Source organism: Acipenser ruthenus, chromosome 16 (genome assembly GCF_902713425.1).
Source record: "Acipenser ruthenus chromosome 16, fAciRut3.2 maternal haplotype, whole genome shotgun sequence".
NCBI classification, from domain to species: domain Eukaryota; kingdom Metazoa; phylum Chordata; class Actinopteri; order Acipenseriformes; family Acipenseridae; genus Acipenser; species Acipenser ruthenus.
Genome location: NC_081204.1, coordinates 20,620,607 through 20,642,788, shown reverse-complemented (window position 1 = coordinate 20,642,788; position 22,182 = coordinate 20,620,607). Strand labels below are relative to the sequence as shown.

General features: G+C 42.2%; 1 protein-coding gene across 1 annotated transcript in view; it reads left to right on the top strand.

The window, feature by feature from the left end:
• The first annotated feature begins 3,784 nt into the window (after positions 1–3,784).
• LOC117411876 (MAGUK p55 scaffold protein 1) overlaps positions 3,785–22,182 on the top strand; it is a 31,136-nt gene continuing 12,738 nt past the window's right edge. The window contains exon 1 of the mRNA XM_034019687.3: positions 3,785–4,223. Coding sequence (XP_033875578.3) covers positions 4,101–4,223 — 123 coding nt within the window. The 5' untranslated portion in view covers positions 3,785–4,100. The remainder of the gene's footprint in view (positions 4,224–22,182) is intronic.

Genomic DNA, 22,182 nt, shown 5'->3' with positions numbered 1-22,182 from the left:
ACTGTATTGGGAGATGTTTTGTTAAGAAAGTACATCAAGGACTGTTATGGAGTGCACACGGCTTGGTGGATCGTTGGTGTTTGGTGAGGCTGCACCAGGCTCTGTTAAGGTGTTTGGTGTTTCATTGGTGTTTGGTGAGGCTGCACCAGGCTCTGTTAAGGTGTTTGGTGGATCGTTGTTGTTTGGTGAGGCTGCACCAGGCTCTGTTAAGGTGTTTGATGGATCGTTGGTGTTTGGTGAGGCTGCACCAGGCTCTGTTAAGGTGTTTGGTGGTTCGTTGGTGTTTGGTGAGGCTGCACCAGGCTCTGTTAAGGTGTTTGGTGGTTCGTTGGTGTTTGGTGAGGCTGCACCAGGCTCTGTTAAGGTGCTTGGTGGTTCGTTGGTGTTTGGTGAGGCTGCATCAGGCTCTGTTAAGGTGTTTGGTGTTTCATTGGTGTTTGGTGAGGCTGCACCAGGCTCTGTTAAGGTGTTTGGTGGATCGTTGGTGTTTGGTGAGGCTGCATCAGGCTCTGTTAAGATGTTTGGTGGATCGTTGGTGTTTGGTGAGGCTGCATCAGGCTCTGTTAAGGTGTTTGGTGGTTCGTTGGTGTTTGGTGAGGCTGCACCAGGCTCTGTTAAGGTGCTTGGTGGATCGTTGGTGTTTGGTGAGGCTGCACCAGGCTCTGTTAAGGTGTTTGGTGTTTCATTGGTGTTTGGTGAGGCTGCACCAGGCTCTGTTAAGGTGTTTGGTGGATCGTTGGTGTTTGGTGAGGCTGCACCAGGCTCTGTTAAGGTGCTTGGTGGTTCGTTGGTGTTTGGTGAGGCTGCACCAGGCTCTGTTAAGGTGTTTGGTGGATCGTTGGTGTTTGGTGAGGCTGCACCAGGCTCTGTTAAGGTGTTTGGTGGATCGTTGGTGTTTGGTGAGGCTGCACCAGGCTCTGTTAAGGTGTTTGGTGGATCGTTGGTGTTTGGTGAGGCTGCATCAGGCTCTGTTAAGGGGTGTCTGCAAATTCCAAGCATGACTCGCAGGAATAAAGGATGCACAATTGATAAATGAAGAGGTTTAATAAACTGTTATATTGTATTATTGTAATTCCATTTTCAGTGCAACTACACAAACGGTTTGGAGGGGTGGAGTGGGTTCTGGGACCCCAACTAAAAACGCACCCAGGTCCTTTCTGAATGGATGAATGCAGGTGAGGCAGACTTGACTTTTACTGTACACACATTGTTTTATTAGAGAAACGCTAAGCCTGACTCTCATGTTTTGTGGACACAGCTCTGCGTGGACAGGGTCTCAGATTTGAAGATGTGGATCAATATCTCCAGTGTGTGTCCCTGCATCAGGACTCCTCAAGTTTGAAGCTCTGGATCAATATCTCCAGTGTGTGTCCCTGCATCAGGACTCCTCAAGTTTGAAGCTCTGGATCAATATCTCACAGTGTGTGTCCCTGTATCAGGACTCGACCCAGGGGACCTTTTCGACCTGAAAAAAGAAACAAGGACCAGGGGTCACAAATGGCGATTAGATAAAGGGGCATTCAGAACAGAAAATAGGAGGCACTTTTTACACAGAGAATTGTGAGGGTCTGGAACCAATTCCCCAGTAATGTTGTTGAAGCTGACACCCTGGAATCCTTCAAGAAGCTGCTTGATAAGATACTGGGATCAATAAGCTACTAACAACCAAACGAGCAAGATGGGCCTCCTCTCTTATGTTTGTATGTTCTTATAACCAGAGGGGCGTGGCACCCATTCTTATTAATGGACCATTACACACCACACGTGGGTCCCATGAACCCTTGTAGCTAAAGCTGAGGGAACATAGGTTGGAACTTGGTTTCAGAACCAGGTTTTAAGCCACTGTTCTTGAAAAAGTGGCTTTGCATTCCCTCAATTTAAAACATAACAGACTGATATTAATCTGTACAGGGCAACTGTGACACAAATGGTTGGGGTGGAAAGGGTTAACATACTGTACACATCATGTGAGGAATGGATGTACTGCAATCCTTGCAACAGCAATACTTGTGATGAAGAACAGAAGGTGTGTCTTCCATGTTGGGCTGAATGGAAACAGATGAGATTACGGACTGCTTGCCAACAGAAGTGGAATCTGGAGGCTCCAAGGGAACAGACAGGGCTCTTTCCTTTCACATAACAGCTTGGTATTGTTGTGCTTCAGCAGAAACTAAGGAAAATGTGCCCTTAGAGTATTGTAAAACTACCCATAGTCAGCACCAGAATAATGTGAAGCCATCAATCAAGTTCCATTAACACAAGTGACACCAATAAAGTGAATTGAAAATGATTGTCATTATTGATGGAACAGAAGTTAATTTATATACAGTAACACCCTGCATCCATGCACTATCTCGATGTGCTGCAATTAATATTCTTCAGTGTGAAGCCTTCCTGCGGACAATTAGCATCATTACTTGTACTTGTATGATGAGCAGAGAGAAAGTGACCTAGCCTGCCTGCACCTCCATGTGTATATCACATGATTGTATTCAATAGTCTGAAGCATAACTGTGGCTTCCCTTTTAAAGGTTTACCACAGTGTTTTTGTACTGTATTTTTGCACTTGGCATGCTTTTCCCATGGTTATACTACGCGTTTACTATAACTTACCCTGGTTTGACATGTTTTTAATATGCTTTACCATACCTGTCTGTGCTTTACATGCTTTACCACACTTCGATAGGTTTTTACTATGGGAAACTTTCTATGGTTCCCATATTTATGGTTGCAAAACGGTCTACTGTCTAGTTTATAGGAGGCAGTGTGGTCCAGTGGTTAAAGAAACAGGCCTGTAACCAGGAGGTCCCAGGTTCAAATCCCACCTCAGCCACTGACTCATTGTGTGAGACTCTAGTAAGACCTCACCTAGAATATTGTGTTCAGTTCTGGTCACCTTGTTATAAAAAGGATATTGCTGCTCTAGAAAGAGTGCAAAGAAGAGCAACCAGAATTATCCTGGCCTTAAAAGGCATGTCATATGCAGATAGGCTAAAAGAATTGAATCTATTCAGTCTTGAACAAAGAAGACTATGCAGTGATCTGATTCAAACATTCAAAATCCTAAAAGGTATAGACAATGTCGACCCAGGGGACTTTTTTGACCTGAAAAAAGAAACAAGGACCAGGGGTCACAAATGGAGATTAGATAAAGGGGCATTCAGAACAGAAAATAGGAGGCACTTTTATACACAGAGAATTGTGAGGGTCTGGAACCAACTCCCCAGTAATGTTGTTGAAGCTGACACCCTGGGATCCTTCAAGAAGCTGCTTGATGAGATTCTGGGATCAATAAGCTACTAACAATCAAACGAGCAAGATGGGCTGAATGGCCTCCTCTCGTTTGTAAACATTTTTATGTTTTTATGTTCTTATGTGTGACCCTGAGCAAGTCACTTAACCTCCGTGTGCTCAGTCTTTCGGGTGAGACGTAGTTGTAAGTGACACTGCTGCTGATGCATAGTTCACACACCCTAGTCTCTGTAAGTCGCCTTGGATAGAGGTGTCTGCTAAATAATAATAATAAATACATGCGCGTTATCTGGGTCTGAAGTGACATGGTCCTGACACAGACCCAGCGAGGACACGTCTTGATAAACTCCATTACAACAGGGTAGATCCGACAGAAAACACATTCTCAGGTCTAAAGGGTTTATTTAAAAAAAAAAACAGATTGGCTGTTGAGGACGAGTTCAAATGTATTCAAATCCATTGTGACAGGAATAACACTGCACTAACACGTCCCCCGCTAAGGCGCTGCTTGGTTGAGTCCTGTGCCTCTTGCACGTAACTGTGTCAAGGAAGCTGCAGTGAGCAATGAGCTTCAGCCCCCTCCTCCGTCACTCATGTTTACTTGCTTTGTCAGCTGAGCTCGGTAAGGCTGTTTTGTGTGCCTTGCACCCTGAAACCGGACTTAGGACTTCAACCCTGAAAGAGACTTTATCAACGAGTTACGGCTTGCTGACGGCCCCTTTCTCCCCTTCCCAGACGGCAGCAGCGTAACGGAACCAGCAGAACGGCGACGTGAAGGCTACTCGTTTAGTTAATTACAATCACTAGTAGTCTAGCAGTAACAATAGCAATTGTATTTAACCTTTAACATGACACTCAAATCTAATAAAAACGAGCCCGCTGCCGTATTTGAGCGAGTCAACAGTGCACATACCTCGCTTTCAGACCTGTACCTGGAGCAGCTACTGCAGAACAAAACCAAGCCGGAAAAGGTAAGGGATTCTATATCTATTTAATATAAAACAAATTCTGTGCTGATCAGAACCAGAATTATTGTGCTGGTCAGAACCAATTATTCCAGTACCGGTATGTACTACAGAATTATTAACCCATATGTAATTTGTTATACATACCATGGATGTGAATATTTGGGAATCATAACATTGGTGTTACCTGTGCGCGCGTGAGCCGACCCTGTGCACTGAAGTGGAAAGTTAGGGTCTGATGGACCGCTGGTGCACCATGTACGACTACAGACAGTATTATATATATATATATTACTTGCTGTGCAAACCCGACTAACCAGATCCTAAATTGTCATTAAGGCCAAGGGGTTATAACGGCTGACCCTGTGAGGTTAAATGATTGCAACATTCTGACAAGGCAGTGACACAGCTATCATTGTTGTCGCGGGGATTCTGTCAGGTTATTTACTTTGTCTCCTGTTGTGTATCCAACCAGTCAAATTAAAGGGAGAGTTTTACAGGTTATGCATGTTTATTACACAGAGGTGTTTATTAGTTTGATACAATTTCACAAGGCTGATGCTGTAAATATCTCCTTGCAGCAGTGTGCAGCTTTGATCAGTAGGGGGCGCACTTTCACAGCTACGGTTTTCGCTGTACAGTACTTGTAATACGGACCACAAACCAATTTCACTGTACTGTTGAAGCATGCACTGTCAAAGCAATGTCACCTTGAAGTTCAAATTGGCTTCTAATGACTTCTTACCTGATGGCTATGTTTCATTTTTTGTTTACACTCTGTGTACAATCCCGCAAAGCTTTTTATAAGCAGTGTACAGTATGCGTACTGACTGAATCAACACATTCTTTGAACCTCATTGTACAATGAGCCCAAATATAATGTTATATCGCTGGTCCAAGATTTATAATCATTAGGTTTAACTGTCAAAGGTCCCACCATTCATAAAAGTCAATACGTTTTCTAATTCAAACCAGATCTACAACTGCAAACCAGCTCTGTACCCAAAATGAGTGCTCAAGTGTTATCAAATGAAAACACACTGCTGAGGGAATTAGACAAAACATTTCTTCTGTCTTATCTCAGAATCCATGATTGAGAGTTGTGTTTGTCAGAAGGAACCTCCTCTTGTGAAAGGAAACGGAGCTCCATTCTTCTCTCTAGTCAGTGGAATGCAGCTCTAGTAACCCTCGATTCTTCAATAATAAGCAGATGCCCAGAGCCCCAGTGATTTCAGCCAATCATGTCTTAGTTTCTGAGATATTACATTAAAGGTGTGCTAGGATCTTAAAATCCACCCACTTCCTGTAATCAGCTACATTAGCTTTCCCAGCCCCATTATGCAGGCGAACTTTGTTTCCTTGCTGAAACAGAAGAAACGTTTCACAAGTGCAGCTCCAGAGCAGCTCTCTCCTCCCTGATGCTCTGTATCTGTTAGCGTCCCCTTGTTTTCCTCAGTGATGTTCCTTTCTTGTTAGAAATTCTATTTAAAATTAACATTTGTAACAACAGTGAAACCTCTACAGTGATATTGTTTGCTGTTCTTAATGCAGGATCAATAATGAAACTGTCAGGATTAGTACATCTTATAATATAGATATATAAATCTATCTTTTATTGTGTATATAAGGTGGGTTTTCTTGTTCCTTTTGTATCCGTTAATGAATTTCTATCTGCTGACTAAAGAAAGCTTACTGCTGTCCTCCAGATACCCTTTTATAACAGGATATGCCATCAAAACCCTTCACGTCTGATTGGGTGTTGTATTCATAAAGTAAAAACACACTAAAATAAATACCAGAAAAAAACAACTATTCTGTTTCATCCCAGGGCTGCTAAGGAGTCCTAAATTGTTTCTTCTTAGTTTTTTGTGTTTTTTCCTTTCAGTAACGCATAACACTTTGGAGGAAATATCGGCCATGTTGTTTTTATTTTTATTTTTTACACATCCCTTATCGTTCTATCAGGATGTCACTCTGCCGTTTCTTCAACATGCTTGTGGTGGAAATGAAAATGTTAATGATAGTCATACATTTGTATACTTTGGAGTCCTTTCTTTTCTGTCAGTGAAGTTCACTAATCCTGACATTCAGAAAGCTGTTTCCTCCAGAACGTGACAGAAAACACAGAAAGCAGCCCTCTGTGTGTCTAGGATCTGATGATCGTACAGGAACGGTACCTTATGCCTGATGAGTAATCTGTGTCTGGTTTAAACTTGCTTGCTAGCAGCTGATTCAGCTGTTAAGTAGTGGTTGAATTATCAAGCATGACTAGTATTCTGGACTGTCACACAATCCACAAGTAATGTAAAGGGAACTCAGACACTGCTCTGACAAATCACCCCCTGGCTTCCCTTATTGAGTGGTGTTGAAAAAACCCCTTCATTTCAGTTACAGATTCCGGTTTAAGGGACGTGAAATATTAACTTAAATCTAATTTAGGAGTAAAATATGAACTGTGTAATGACAGAAATTAAGATTATAACAAGCACATCCTCATCATTACACTGTTATCTGCTCTATTATTGAATCTTATTTTGTCATACTTGTACTTGCTAGAAATGAAGTCTTTGTATTTTATCTTGCTCTTAATTGTATTAATACTTGAATTCTTGAAATATATTTTTGTTTACGACTGTAAGTCTCCCTAGATAAGGGTGTCTGCTAAGAAATAAATAATAATAATAATAATAATAATAATAATAATAATAATAATAATAATAATAATAATAATAATAATAATCATTACAGCACAGTGAAAAATGGCTGAAACTGTTCCCCAGTATGAGAGATTAGATTCCGCCTTTTACAAAAGCTTACTATAGTACCTGCATAAGCATAGCATAGTGGAAGCCTGTCAAGCACAGGAAAACAGAAAAGGCATGGCAGAAAACTGCAAAATTAAAACTACATATTGAATTGAGGTTTCATTAGAGTTTATTAAGCAAAATTAGTTAATTCTATTGGGTAATGCAAAACTTTTGACCAGAGCTGTCCATCAATGGCAAGGTTTTATTCCATTTTTTAAAACGAGTTGACAGTTCCCATTTCCTCTTCTGGGTTTTTAAACTGCACTGACTTGTACATCTGCCACCACTTCTCTGGAATGTGTCCCATGTTAGACTGAATGCGCAGTCCTGAAACTCCAAAATGGACCTACTGTACATTGTTCTGCAGAATCTTTAGTTGAATAGGGGAGAGTTAGTGTACTTGATTACTCGACTTACAGGAGCCTTTTTTTCAGGTTTCTTTCAAAAACAAGCGTTCCTTTGACAAATACAGTGCCTTGGTCTCTGCAGTGTTTTTAATGAAGTGATATTTGAATCCTGCACAAGTTGAGACAAGTATTTCACGCTGCTCCTGCTGAGTAGGGGAAAGTGAAGTCTTATCAGAATACAAGTTGTATGGAAGGATAATCTTTTCCTAAGCAGGGTTGGTATTTTGAGCAGAAAACAATCACATTAAGAAGATTACACAGCAGGGCTGTGGTGGTTTGAGTGCTGCACTCACTTTGTGTAAGTTCAGTTGAACCCACGCAGGACCAGATGCAGTGGCAGGATTAGGGGTTGTTGCAACAAGACTTTGGCAAGCAGCAGTACAGTACCTTGTTTGCACACAATTTGTACCCACCTCTAGAGAGTTTGCTAACAACCTAGGGCCTCTCCCTTCACAAACTGTCTCCAGTTCTTGTACTGTAACTCCAGAGTTGCCACAAAGCAAAATAAACGTGCTTGTTGGTATGTCCCAATTGTACTGCGGTATAGCCAGTGTCTGCGTGTCCAGGTGGTGGTGTCTCGCCATATGGGCACTTACTACTCATTGTAGATCGTGTGCTTAATGATCCTTCGTTAATTGGCTTTCCCCAAACACCAGTGTGCTCAAACAAGCCAGAAGCGATCCTCCAGACTGGCTCAGTCCACTTGTTTGCTTGGATTGTTTCAATAGATCCTAAAACAGATTTTGTACAACATGTATGAGTTGGAGAAAGGGTGGGGGTGAAGTGGGTGGTTTCTGAGGAGTGACAGACTAACATACAGGGCTGTGCAGAAGTACTCAGAGACCGATATATTTACTGAAACATCTAACCCCCGTGGTGTGTTTACGACTCTAGATCACTCAAACTCCTGACCTGATGCCCTGCTACAAAGCAGAAAATAAAATAATAGTTCATTCATCCAGTCCAGGGCTGCATGTTAGATTTGTACACCCATCCTCCACTCACTTGTTAGAGAGGGTACTTTTTATATAACAATATGGACAAGCACTTTAAAAAAATAAATAAATAAATAAAAATAATAATAATAGTAATAATTGTAAAAAAAAAATTCTGACTGAAGTTACAGTTAGATTAAAAGCTGCGTGTCTTTATGCAATTTTGTGTATGGGTAAGTAGCAAGCCTGCCTGGCTAAACCCTGTCCTTGGCTCAGGGTATTGTTTTTGTGGCCTTGGTAAACAAGGCTGAGGGTGGGCCTCCTTAGTGTTTGATAGCACTGGAGTTTCTCCTTTTTGAGACACCCATTGGACAACACTGATGTAGCAAAACAGGTGAAATACACCCAACTTCTAACTCTCACAGTGTGTTTCAGGGAAGAGCCCTAAAGCTTCTAAATCTTGAGAGCGTTTCTTTCTTTACACAATGCACGCTAATGATTCAAGGCTTGTTTGCAATGCTTTCGAACTAGTTGGATCTGGTTTTAATCTCTTCCTAGCTCTTTATGCCTTTTTGTTGTAAAATGTTGCTGATGTTTCTTCAGGAGTTTGAATCTCTTGTGGATAGACAGGAAATGAAACAGTGCAGGCACATACAGTGCAGAGGGCCCTCATGATCAGTAATTTAATAGATTTAATTGCATGCATCCCGAACAGTGTTTAGGAGGCAATGAGTTTATGCTAAAGTTTGGAGAAGATTAGGGGAAGGTTAAGATAATGACAGCATCAGAGTGAGCTGGGTGTGGTCTTGTAGACTGGGGAGGGAATGAGGGAGTGTGAAAAGAAGAGTTTCTGCTTGCTGTCTATACATAAGAATATAACAATAAGACTCCCATTGCATAGCAGTCAAAGCTGCTCCATGTTGATAATAGACACTTTTTTCTTCTAGTAGGATCAGGAGTGATTCTGAGTGCCATACAGGAGTGTTTCATGTTATTATTTATTTATTTCTTAGCAGACGCCCTTATCCAGGGTGACTTACAATCGTAAGCAAAATGATGCAAATTGATGCTTCCTTGTGCAGAGTTACCTGAACAAAGCGTGCCTGAGTAGCATTGTGCACTGACCGGTGAAACTGTGCACAGAGATCTTCGAGGCAGAAACTACGACGCCCTATTAATACATCGGCCTTGTCGATATTTATCAGCCACGACTCACTTCAACCAGTTGCCTTTAGGCTGTAATTATGATTTACTGTATACTATCACTTTATCCTCCTGGTTGATTCAAATGCATACACTTCTATTAAAAGTCATCTTTCTAGCCTTAGATACACAAGCCTATAATTATCCCCCGCTGGGCATATAGAGATATAGTGGAGACGATCTGTCTGTCACACTTACATTTCTACATATATCTAGAGAACCACCTACTGTGTCCAGGTATGATAGCCCTTGAATAGGACATTCTTTTACCACAATGTATTGAGAGGATCACAATGTGGGGTTATGTGAAGGCACCCGTGTGTCTCTAAACAGCATGTCACACTTTTCCAGTTGTTTTTCAATTGACCGGAGGCATACCTTAGTAGAGAGAAGGGTATCTGTCCTTCTGTCTGTCACACTTATATTTTACATGTGCATTGCATGGACACAGACCATAGTGTCTGAACTGCACAGTTTAAAAACAGCTAAGAGATTTGTTTCCACTTTATTAAGTGTAATGTAGGTAGACTAAAGCCCATGGGTCCCATAGGTAAGTGAATGTACATTGTACAATACAGTAATGCCCTGTGCATATAGAACAGTGCTTTAGTATATGTTTGTATCTATTCTGATTGCTACAGTTCAAGGTCTGGGAGCTGGGAATATGCAGTGCTTGTCTAACCGTTTGTCATGCAAGTGTAGCATTTATTCTCAAATAAATGAAATGTCGTCACCCAAGTGCTGAAAGTACACATGGCAGATACCAAAGCAATGCAGGCCATTGTATAACACAGGGCTTGCTTTAGATGTGCTTTCATTGCTATTCTTTGCTGGTAATTAATCACACTGCAGTAAGCTGTCTGGTGTACAAACCCTTCACAGAGAATGATAGTGCCCAGGTAATGACTCCCTCTGTCCCACTGCTCATCACGGGGTCTGGGTGCTAGTTGAATTAAGGACCCACGTGTTTGTATCATGTTTAAACCATGTAACACCATGCTTTTATACAGATAAAACATTAACATCATTTGCCAGACTAACCATGTTTAAACTCATACAGGACGTCCTTGTTTGACCATGGAGTTCCAGAAGATGGTTGTACATGACAACCAGTGATCAATGCTATGAGTCTGAATGAAACAATCCTGGTCAGAAATGGTACCATGGTTTACACAATGTCTGGAAAGGAACTTTGAGTCATTGTTTAATATAGAGTGAAGAACAAGGCTGTGGCAAAAACAAAACAAAAAATAATTTTGCTGTTAATAGAAGAGCGTTGTTTATGAACCACGTTTAGCAAACTGCAGCGCAGCACAGTCATGTGTGGTAGAGCTTCTGCTTCCTGTTGTGTGTGAAGCTTGTGTGGTTAGGGATTGCACTGTTGCATCGTTATCTAGATGTGAATAATGAATAAAGCATGACGGAAACTAGGAAAATCTGCACTAGTTTTTTAGGTTCTGCATTGCCTCATCCCGTGAACCACGTGGCCAGCCTTTCTTCTGAAACAGCCCTGTCCTTTCCCATGCTCTGCTCCCTGCATGGAGATGCACCGGGCTGCTCTAGATCGAACCCATTCAGATCTGGTTAGGCTGTGCTGCTGATCCGATGGAAGCTGACAAGGCCTTATATAATACAATCTTTTCTTGGCTGGGTTACTTTATCGGATTAGCCCCTGCTGTCAGAACAATTCTATTTTTATAGAGATGATGGGGTTTCGCTTCAGCAGTACCATACAGAAGTAGTGCAGCTGAAACCTTAACAATAATACATAGCTGATGGAATCCATCCTGTATTGTTCATTTGATGCAATATTGCAAATGGATCTGTGATCCCCACCAGAGCAGAGAGCTGTAGTGTATATTTTGCATTTTGGTGCAATATTAATGAAGTTAGCATTGAACACTACTGTATTAGTGGGTGTCTACTGTTTACACATTAACAGCAAGCTCAGCATTCATTGTACACCAAGTGCAATCACAGAGACGTTTCCGTGTGCTGTAGGCTGTTTGATCCAGTGCTTGTGTGTAGGCTGTTTGATCCAGTACTTGTGTGTAGGCTGTTTGATCCAGTACTTGTGTGTAGGCTGTTTGATCCAGTACTTGTGTGTAGGCTGTTTGATCCAGTTCTTGTGCTGTAGGCTGTTTGATCCAGTGCTTGTGTTTAGGTTGTTTGATCCAGTGCTTGTGTGTAGGCTGTTTGATCCAGTACTTGTGTGTAGGCTGTTTGATCCAGTACTTGTGTGTAGGCTGTTTGATCCAGTTCTTGTGCTGTAGGCTGTTTGATCCAGTGCTTTTGCTGTAGGCTGTTTGATCCAGTGCTTGCTTGTGTGTAGACTGTTTCATCCAGTGCTTGTGTGTAGGCTGTTTGAGCCAGTGCTTGTGTGTAGGCTGTTTGAGCCAGTGCTTGTGTGTAGGCTGTTTGAGCCAGTGCTTGTGCTCTAGGCTGTTTGATCCAGTGCTTGTGATGTAGACTGTTTGAGCCAGTGCTTGTCCTCTAGGCTGTTTGATCCAGTGCTTGTGCTCTAGGCTATTTGAGCCAGTGCTTGTCCTCTAGGCTGTTTGATCCAGTGCTTGTGTGTAGGCTGTTTGAGCCAGTGCTTGTGCTCTAGGCTGTTTGAGCCAGTGCTTGCGTGTAGGCTGTTTGAGCCAGTGCTTGTCCTCTAGGCTGTTTGATCCAGTGCTTGTGTGTAGGCTGTTTGAGCCAGTGCTTGTGCTCTAGGCTGTTTGATCCAGTGCTTGTGTGTAGGCTGTTTGATCCAGTGCTTGTGCTCTAGGCTGTTTGATCCAGTGCTTGTACTTTGCTTTTTATACATTGGCACTTTTTAATCAGTAGATGTTGAAATGTGCTTTGCTAATCTCAGTATTAGCTGAGCTAGGGAATTCTTTAGACTGGAGCTTGACTGCTTCCTTACTGCTTGTGGTTTCCTTCCAAGTTGTTGGGTTGGAACCGTCAGCACTTTCCTGGGAAGTTTACGACAGGCACAGTGCAGATAAAGAGACACGTTTCCAGTCAGGAGGCTTGTTTTGCTCTATAGTGCATTTTAAACAGGCTTCTAATTTTGTTGTTGGCTCATGTTTGTAGCTGTAGACATTTCACATTATGTTGTGGCTGTTGGGTTTTCATGTCACCAATAGGGAAACTGTGTAGTCACAGACACACAGATGTATTGTCTTACTGTACAGCAGCCACAGTATGATTTAATGGAAAAAAGTAGTAATGATATAAATATTGTGCAACTAATATCTTCCTCATTTTCGGTGTGCAGTAACACGTGACATCTGACAGAGGCAAGCATTGGGTCATAAGTAAATTAAGTTACACAGATTTAGAAACTGAAGATACAAAAGTAGTTGAGCATTATGGGTTTGATACAGTGGGTACAATGTCAATTAGGGGTTATCTGTGTAGGGTGGGCTCCTTTATCAAGAGAGCCTGCACTCCGTTGTTTTGTGATCTCTGTTGTGTATTGCAAAAATAATAAGATGCAGACCTGTTGACCCAAAGGTTAAGTAAGCAAATCTTATGCCTCTTACAACCGAGCCGCGCCAGTGCGGTTAAAGGAAGCCTGGGTTGTTTGTCCACTGCAGAGCTGTGCTACTGATGTCACACACAAGGAAACACAGGAGTTATTAATTATTTGTATTAATTAAATCAGTTTGCCAAAAGATGCACAAACAAATGGTGTTCAAAAATTAATAGACCAATGGTACAAGGATAGTTGTTGTTTTTTCTAGTTGCTAGAGCCTGCACTTCCTCAGCGTCCCAAGACTGTGCTTTTCTCTCATCACACTCGCTGGCCAGCATGTTGTTTGTTGTTTGTCTTTCTGAGTGTACTGCCTGACGTAATGTAATGATGAAAATCCTCAACCCTGCCCGTGCCTCGGCTCGGCTCACAGCCGGATTCAGATGTCTTGTGAGGCTGGAGTTTCACGGTTTGGTTCTTGCTCGGATCGACAAATAGCCAGTGGAGAAGCACTCCTGTTGTCAGGGAAGGAAGGGCATGAGAATCATCATTTGAAATGACACTTGGAAGAAGTAGGGGATTTTGCTCTGTGGGCAAACCATGGTACCATAGTAACTCATGATGTACAATACCAATAACTGGACTGGTTGTGAAATTTTATTTAAATATATTTACACCTACAACACTCCACACGTAAGAAAAAAAAAAGTTATATTTATATACACTTTCAAAAAATGGCAAATGAAAAAGAGCTCTGTGAGATTGATATAAAAATAAAACACAGAATGAACACAGCAGCTCTTGAGCCTCTGTTTAAAAGTTTTAGGCAGCAAAAAGTAAACCAACTAGATTATGCGCACACACGCATAGTGATCTCTATGGAAGACCGTCTGGGACAAAAAAGCGTTGTGATACTTTAGAGCGAGATAGAATCTTATGGGACAGAAAAAAAGAAAGCATGTCATTCTGAAATGCCTCGCTTAAACAGTGCCCAACTTGCTGGAAATGTTGTGATTTTTATATAGACTGTATATATTATATATATTTTCTTGTGTCTTTGTTATGTGGAATATAATAAACAAGAACCAAAACAGTGAGGTTTTTTTCCCTTCACTTTACAACAGCATTTCCATGTTTTGTTTTATTTGAAGTGTTTAAAGTTAAATTTCAGTTTTTTTTATATACTATTTATTTTGGGAATAAACAAAACAACGTTTAACTTGAACTGCTATTTGGCATCCTTTGTTTTGTAGTTCACTGGGTAAAGTAAATCCCACACAACTTATTCTTTACTCCTGGGATATTTTTCTATTTTAACGTGTTACATCTTGCTGTAAATACAGGCACACACACAGGGGCCACGGCCACGCCCCCTGCCCCTGCTGCTATGCTGTCTCTGCCTGCGTTCAGAGCAATATTATGGCTTTTATTGCTTTTTGAAAAACGAATGACTATTTGTACGAGAAACTATTTGTACAATCAAATGATCAGTCCTTGTATTACAAGATGAACACATTTCACATTGAAATGAACAGAGGCTGTGCATCTGAGATAAATACAACAATGATACATGTGCATGTATGGTTTTTTAGTTTAGTTTCCGGTCGGTCTTGGTTGTATTGAAATTTCTTGTGCGCAGGTACTGTTGTCTTAACAGTGGTGATTAATTCAAAAGATGTCAATGCCCTTACAGACTGTTAAAGTTACAGATTAGCTTCTCTGACTAGAAGAGGCATGATCAGGAGTGAAACTAGCATACACATTGGTGTGTGGAACTGGTGCTGGGCAATTCTACTGCAAGCTAGAAGAATATACAGTCTGAATCATCTTTACTGACAGAAGAATGACACCGAATTAACTTGGGGCCATTCCCAAGTATTGTAATGATGCACGTACGCACGCACACACACACACACACACATACGCACACACACAGTAAGGTGCATGAGAAAAGGCTTATCAGATAGAAATAAGGAGTAATCAACATTTTCTCGAAAGCCCTTCAGGGTGAAGTCCATGTGATTACATGATTCACTTTAGTGTTTACAGTGCATGCTCCTCACAATCAACGTCATCATAATCCCCTGCAGTGAGCAGTGTGCTCCGAGATGTCACCCCCTGCAGTGTGCTCCGAGATGTCACCCCCTGCAGTGTGCTCCGAGATGTCACCCCCTGCAGTGTGCTCCGAGATGTCACTCCCTGCAGTGTGCTCCGAGATGTCACCCCCTGCAGTGTGCTCCGAGATGTCACTCCCAGCAGTGTGCTCCGAGATGTCACCCCCTGCAGTGTGCTCCGAGATGTCACTCCCAGCAGTGTGCTCCGAGATGTCACCCCCTGCAGTGTGCTCCGAGATGTCACCCCCTGCAGTGAGCAGTGTGCTCCGAGATGTCACCCCCTGCAGTGTGCTCCGAGATGTCACTCCCAGCAGTGTGCTCTGAGATGTCACCCCCTGCAGTGAGCAGTGTGCTCCGAGATGTCACCCCCTGCAGTGTGCTCCGAGATGTCACTCCCTGCAGTGTGCTCCGAGATGTCACTCCCAGCAGTGTGCTCCGAGATGTCACCCCCTGCAGTGTGCTCCGAGATGTCACTCCCAGCAGTGTGCTCCGAGATGTCACTCCCAGCAGTATGCTCCGAGATGTCACCCCCGGCAGTGAGCAGTGTGCTCCGAGATGTCACCCCCTGCAGTGTGCTCCGAGATGTCACTCCCAGCAGTGTGCTCCGAGATGTCACCCCCTGCAGTGAGCAGTGTGCTCCGAGATGTCACTCCCTGCAGTGTGCTCTGAGATGTCACCCCCTGCAGTGAGCAGTGTGCTCCAAGATGTCACTCCCTGCAGTGTGCTCCGAGATGTCATCCCCTGCAGTGAGCAGTGTGCTCCGAGATGTCACTCCCTGCAGTGTGCTCTGAGATGTCACCCCCTGCAGTCTGCGCCGAGATGTCACCCCCTGCAGTGTGCTCTGAGATGTCACCCCCTGCAGTGAGCAGTGCGCTCCGAGATGTCACCCCCTGCAGTGTGCTCCGAGATGTCACCCCCTGCAGTGTGCTCCGAGATGTCACTCCCTGTAGTGTGCTCCGAGATGTCACCCCTTGCGGTGTTCAGTGTGCTCCGAGATGTCACCCCCTGCAGTGTGCAGTGTGCTCCGAGATGTCACCCCCTGCAGTGAGCAGTGTGCTCCGAGATGTCACCCCCTGCAGTGAGCAGTGTGCTTCGAGATGTCACCCCTGCAGTGTGCAGGGTGCTCCGAGATGTCACCGCCTGCAGTGAGCAGTGTGCTTCGAGATGTCACCCCTGCAGTGTGCAGTGTGCTCCGAGATGTCACCCCTGCAGTGAGCAGTGTGCGCCGAGATGTCACCCCCTGTAGTGTGCTCTGAGATGTCACCCCCTGCAGTGTACTCTGAGATGTCACCCCCTGCAGTGTGCTCTGAGATGTCACCCCCTGCAGTGTGCAGTATGCTCCGAGAAGTCACCCCCTGCAGTGTGCAGTGTGCTCCGAGATGTCACCCCCTGCAGTGTGCAGTGTGCTCCGAGATGTCATTTGTGATTGATTTGGAAAGAATGTCTTATAATACCAAACAGCATCGTTTTATCCCCAGTCCTGTAATTCCAGCCTATATTTTAAATAAATCTAGTCCTAAAATTAAGTGATTTGATTGAGCTAAATTTAATGTACATAGTGCCAAATTCATAAAGCCTTAAAAACATGTCAGTCAATTCATGTACTGAAGAGAGAATTCTATCTCATTTTTGTCTAGTTTTGTCATGGTCACATAACACAGATGAAACAGCCAATCTGTAGATTAGTTTTCCCTGGGAAAATGTAGTCATGACAACCAGATTTCTGATAGGCCTTTGAAACAGAAGCATTATGAAAGAATGTAGCGTTGTGCACTTTCTCCATTGTAAGCTGGTTTAGTAAGCAGACCATATTAATCAAGGTAGGCTGATAGTGATAATTGATTTGAAGAGCTGATACTTTATTAGATTAACCATGAAACACAAACCTTAAAACCTCTTCTTCAGGTGCAAATGGAAATTTACACTTGAAGATTCTTTTTTTTTTTAATGATCATATAAATACTACTATTATTTTATTTTTTGTAAGTTCTGCTCTATTGGATACAGCTACTATAACTGGGAAGTACTGGCGCCAACTGCACTGCATATCTTATGCGGAGACAGACTGCATCTGTGTTTAATTTCATTTCTGTTTATCCAAGACTACATGTACAGTTCCCAGTGTTAAATCGAATTTGTTATCAACACAGTTATGTAATTACAGAATTCACTTTAAATGCAATGTTGTCAGGACAGCCATGTAATGAATTCTTGGACCTTACTCCCTCTGGGGCTGCTGTGGAGGCGCCAGAACAAACGGCCCTAGGTGCAGCTGATGTGTACTTCTGAATATAACTAACCACAGTGCCACTAATTGTTTATTTACGTGAAGAGGCCTTAAGTGTCAGCTCTTGTATGCCGATGTACCGGTAATCTGTTCTGTACAGGTATAAAGTCACCTGCACTCAATCACCTTGCTAGTATGAAAACACAGCTGTTATCTTGGCTACATAGCAGAATAGGAGAGGTCCAAGCAAAAGTGTATTTGATACAATTCAGTATTATTTCAGTATATATTAGGGTCTTGTTCTAAACAATGGCAGATATTATTATTATTATTATTATTATTATTATTATTATTATTATTATTATAGGGCCATCCCTGGTGCTTAACACATTTTTACAAACAGAAATGCACTAAAGAGACTCACATGTACAGTCCTGCTAGTGCTGCCTTAGTATCCCTGATTGAGGTTTTTGAAGCTGTGAATGAATAACCTTGGTGTGCAGGGCCCTGTTTTAATGATCTAAGCAGTGGTGGTGTTTATATGTGTCGCTGTGCAGAGCAGTTGACCTGACCCTCCACGGTGTGGTTTTCATAGAGGAACACAGCCTTCTTGCACATGCTGCCTTTTGATCCCAGTGATTTCGGGTCACCGGTGTGCTGCATGGCTGATTCTGGTTTAACTGAATGCGGTTGCAGCTCAGTGAGATGGATCTCCACACGGGGCTGCTACAGCTCAGGTTTCATCCTGTGTCCTCGTCTCCATCAGCAGCGTGGGGATTGTTTTCCTTTGTTTATCACATTCCCATAAAGATTCACCTGCATCACAGCAGAAAAGAGCGATCAAGGAAATCCTTGAGGTGAAAGGTTTGGCACCTGTCAGCAATATGAACCAGTTTGGAACAGACACTGCAGATTAGTGATTTGTAGATTGTAATCTGCCTATCTTTTTAATTATGTTTTTGATACTTCTATTTCATCAAAAATGTGCCCCTGTGATAGAAAAATGATGGAGGCAGTTGTAAATCTTTTATACACGGACTGTAGACGTTTAATATTACAGTTAACTATTCACTGTACAAAAAGATTGGGGCAGCTGGTCATAGTGGTCAGAACTAAAGGCAGATATTACATGATTCATCAAAAGAACAGAAATAATAAAGCAGTTATATTGTGTCTTGGTTTATCAGTTTGTTGTTGGTGTGTCTGTTGGTGTCTCTGTCTGTAGTTCATTACATTGGTGCTCTTTTGCAGTGCTATGTCACACGTTGCATGAGATTCAAACACTGGATTGCTTTTTTGTGTCTCTGGAATGAATGCATATTGAAATCCTGGGGCACAAACCAGGTATAAGCAGGCACATGGCAACCCTAAAAACCATACCTGTTCTCTACTGCCCTGTGGCGTTTCATGGTCTGGTTACTATGGCAGGATTAGAGCAGTGGGCTTCTACAGGGAGGTATGTTTGCATGCAGCTGCCCTGCTCTTTGCACTTAAGGCAAGGGTGACCTAATCAGTGGGGAGGACAGGGTTAATTAATTCTTACAATATGTGTTCAAGGTAATGCAGCCAGATGTCCAGTTTGAGAAACTGATCTGGGCTCTATTAAAATGTCACGAACAGATCATAAATAATGCAGTCCAGACACAGGCCATGATAGCTTCTCAGCTGTCTGCTTCTTAGAAACTACCCCCCCCCCCCCACACACACACACAAACACACACAGTCCCCTATTCAGCTGGGTATTCAATAGATTCCTTAAGGGATTAATGGCAGCTGTTTGCAAGCCATACCGCTCCACATGAACAGGTTGGTGATGCAGTGGTTCAGCTCAGAGATTTTAAGATCACTATACACTCGAGTACAGAATCTCTGGGAGGCTCTGTAAACACACAGTACTGTACCTCCACCATGCTGTGGGATAGAGCTGGTTTATGGCAGGTATTATAACAAACTTTTCAGTGGCCTACACTCAGTTGATCACTGTTTAGATGATCAATAAGAGGCAAGATTATAAAATGAAACATTAGGAAGTTCATATCTGAATGATTCAATGATGGCTGTATTTAGATCCGCTGCTGTTCAAATCAGGACTAACAGAATTTTTACACTCTGTATGTTTACATAGCACAGTAAATCCTTTTCAAATGTACAAGTTACTAAACCATGCGATTTCAGAAGTGGGGTCGTGCATTGAGATTTGTATATCAGGTTATTGGATTTTGTAATCCTGTGTGAGTGCCTGGGGAGGCAGGAATCTGGTTACAGAGCACAGGCACGCTGCTAGGAGAGTGATGTGCTGTGCAACTTCAGCTGAATAATATCTTCTATCTTACATCAGGAAATGGAAAAGCATTCCCAATTCTAAGTTCATTCTCTACTGAACACACAGGAAAAATTAAGCACTCTTCAACTGACCACATAAAGCATCAGTGACACACAGAACCATTATGAAACAGATTTTAAAATCAATCTGCCTCGCCTGATTTCTAAATTCTGAACAGGTCAGCTTCAGTACACACAGACTTTAACGCTTTAGAGAGCCTGTGACCGAGATGGCGAGCACATTTCTATTTTATTTTCAAGTCTCAGAGGATCCAAGTTTTTATTAGCTTCTGATTCTGTGGCACAGAGAGATCTGTGTGTACGAGCGGGAGCTCCAAGCATCCTTGTTAATTAGTTGCTGTTTTATTACAGGCGGAATTGATTTTCCCAGCAGTGCAGTGCTGCTACGTGGAATATATCAAAGACTCACTTTGAATAACTCGCAGGGCATGTTTTCAGCTGCACAGGGACCGAAGGAATCTGTATTTAATGCAAAGATGTTATATTGCTCATACTGTCATACGCTCATTGTATGACACATTGATACAGTTAATTTCCTTTCATATCTGGATGCAAAATACCCCAATTATTTTAATTAGTCTTCATATTCACAGGTTTTCATATTCAGGGAGGATTAGTCATGTACTGTATAAAGCTGGAAATTAATATTAATATATCCCACTCTCCTTCCTCCCTCCTTCCCAGACTCTTTCCCCTTCCCCACTCTCCCTTTCCCCTTCTCCACTCCCCTACCTCTCCCTTTCCCACTTCACTTCCCCAGACCTCTTCCATACATAGAATCAACAAGCGTCTGCTCTTCAACAATATGTTATCGCATTTCTATGCATAACAAATTAAGGTGGACTATTTATTGTCTATTTTACCTCCTAGACCCCTCAGTAAATATCTCAGTTTGCCTGAATATATATTTTCCCCAATCTTCAAATACATTCATTTTCATGCAGAACATTTCATGGACAATCCGTCTGACAAGTTTTTCTGAGCAAATTGCTTGTAAGCTACCTGTGCTCCACACTGTGCTTTAATAGAGCACCCACGCCGTTTCTTTATTCAACCCTTTGAGAGCTGCATGAATACAGTGTTGCGCCTCCTGCTGTACCAGCAGGGAATTGCAGTGTTACAGTGTTTAAATCTTTTTAACACATGTGATTCCATCTTACTCTGAAACCATGATGTAATAATGATGTGTAGCTCAAATATGTTTTAGGGGGGTCTAAAAGCCATGTACTGTCATACTGTGTGCAGTAAAACAGTACAGCAAAGGGTCACGTACTGTAAGCATTACACATACTTTAGAACTTTTATTGTATATAATAAACCATATACAATAGAGGACAATGAACTATCATCCTTGGATTGCCAAGTGTGCAGTAATGTTCATCGCACACTCTGTACACTGTAAAAGCCAGCCCTGTTTATGATATACAGTAAACTCTGTAAGGAAAGCTGAGCCAAGCAGCTTCCTGCTCATTCCAGCCTATAAACCACAGAGGCCAGATTTTCAAATCCTCTACGCCAGTCTTTCAAACAGTCCTATTTTACAAAACTAGAAAAACACAACTAAGTGATGTAATAAAGCAGCTTCCCCAAATACCAGCGAATGAATACGATGTCTAAACAGCCTCAATAGTCTAGTCCCTTTGGTGGCTGGTTAGTTCAGGTTCTCCTGCACTGACCTTGGCTAAATAGCTTGAGTCCCTCAAACCCTCTGGACTTATTGCTGCAGGCATCTCAAACTAAGGAACGCGATAATGGAGTCTGTTTTAATGATGCGAACAATGGCTGTATCTATACAGGACACTGTTGAAACTAAATGATTCCTCTCAATGAGTCTGTTTTAATGATGCGAGCAGTGGCTATATCTATACAGGACACTGTTGAAACTGGATAATTCCTCTCAATAAGTCTGTTTTAATGATGCGAGCAGTGGCTATACAGGACACTGTTGAAACTAGATGATTCCTCTCAATAAGTCTGTTTTAATGATGCGAGCAGTGGCTATACAGGACACTGTTGAAACTCTTCTCAATGAGTTTGCTCCTGGTTCATTTGTATTTATTTAATTTTTTTATTAAGAAACATCCACTAATTTAGTGACACACTTTTTTTTTCCTAAACAGTGAAATGAGTTTTGTTCAAAACTGGTATAATGAGTAAGAATCTAGTTATGTAATGCATTTCAGAGAGGCTTTTATTTAATAATATAATACAGTTAATAGGATTCTGCGTCGCTACTCTTGTGCTTTTCACAGCAATGACCCATTTCAGACCAGCAGGCCAGGTTTCACATTGTCCTTGATGCATGCCCATAACTCCTACAGCAACCAGTTAAAGCTCTCACATGATGTGTTTAGGTGTTCCCATGGAAACTAAATTGCAGATTAAGCAGCATTTTCAATTTGGCTGCCTTGGTTTTTAGAAGCTTATGATGTGTTCAAAACCTGGATTAATTTTTAACCTGCAGCA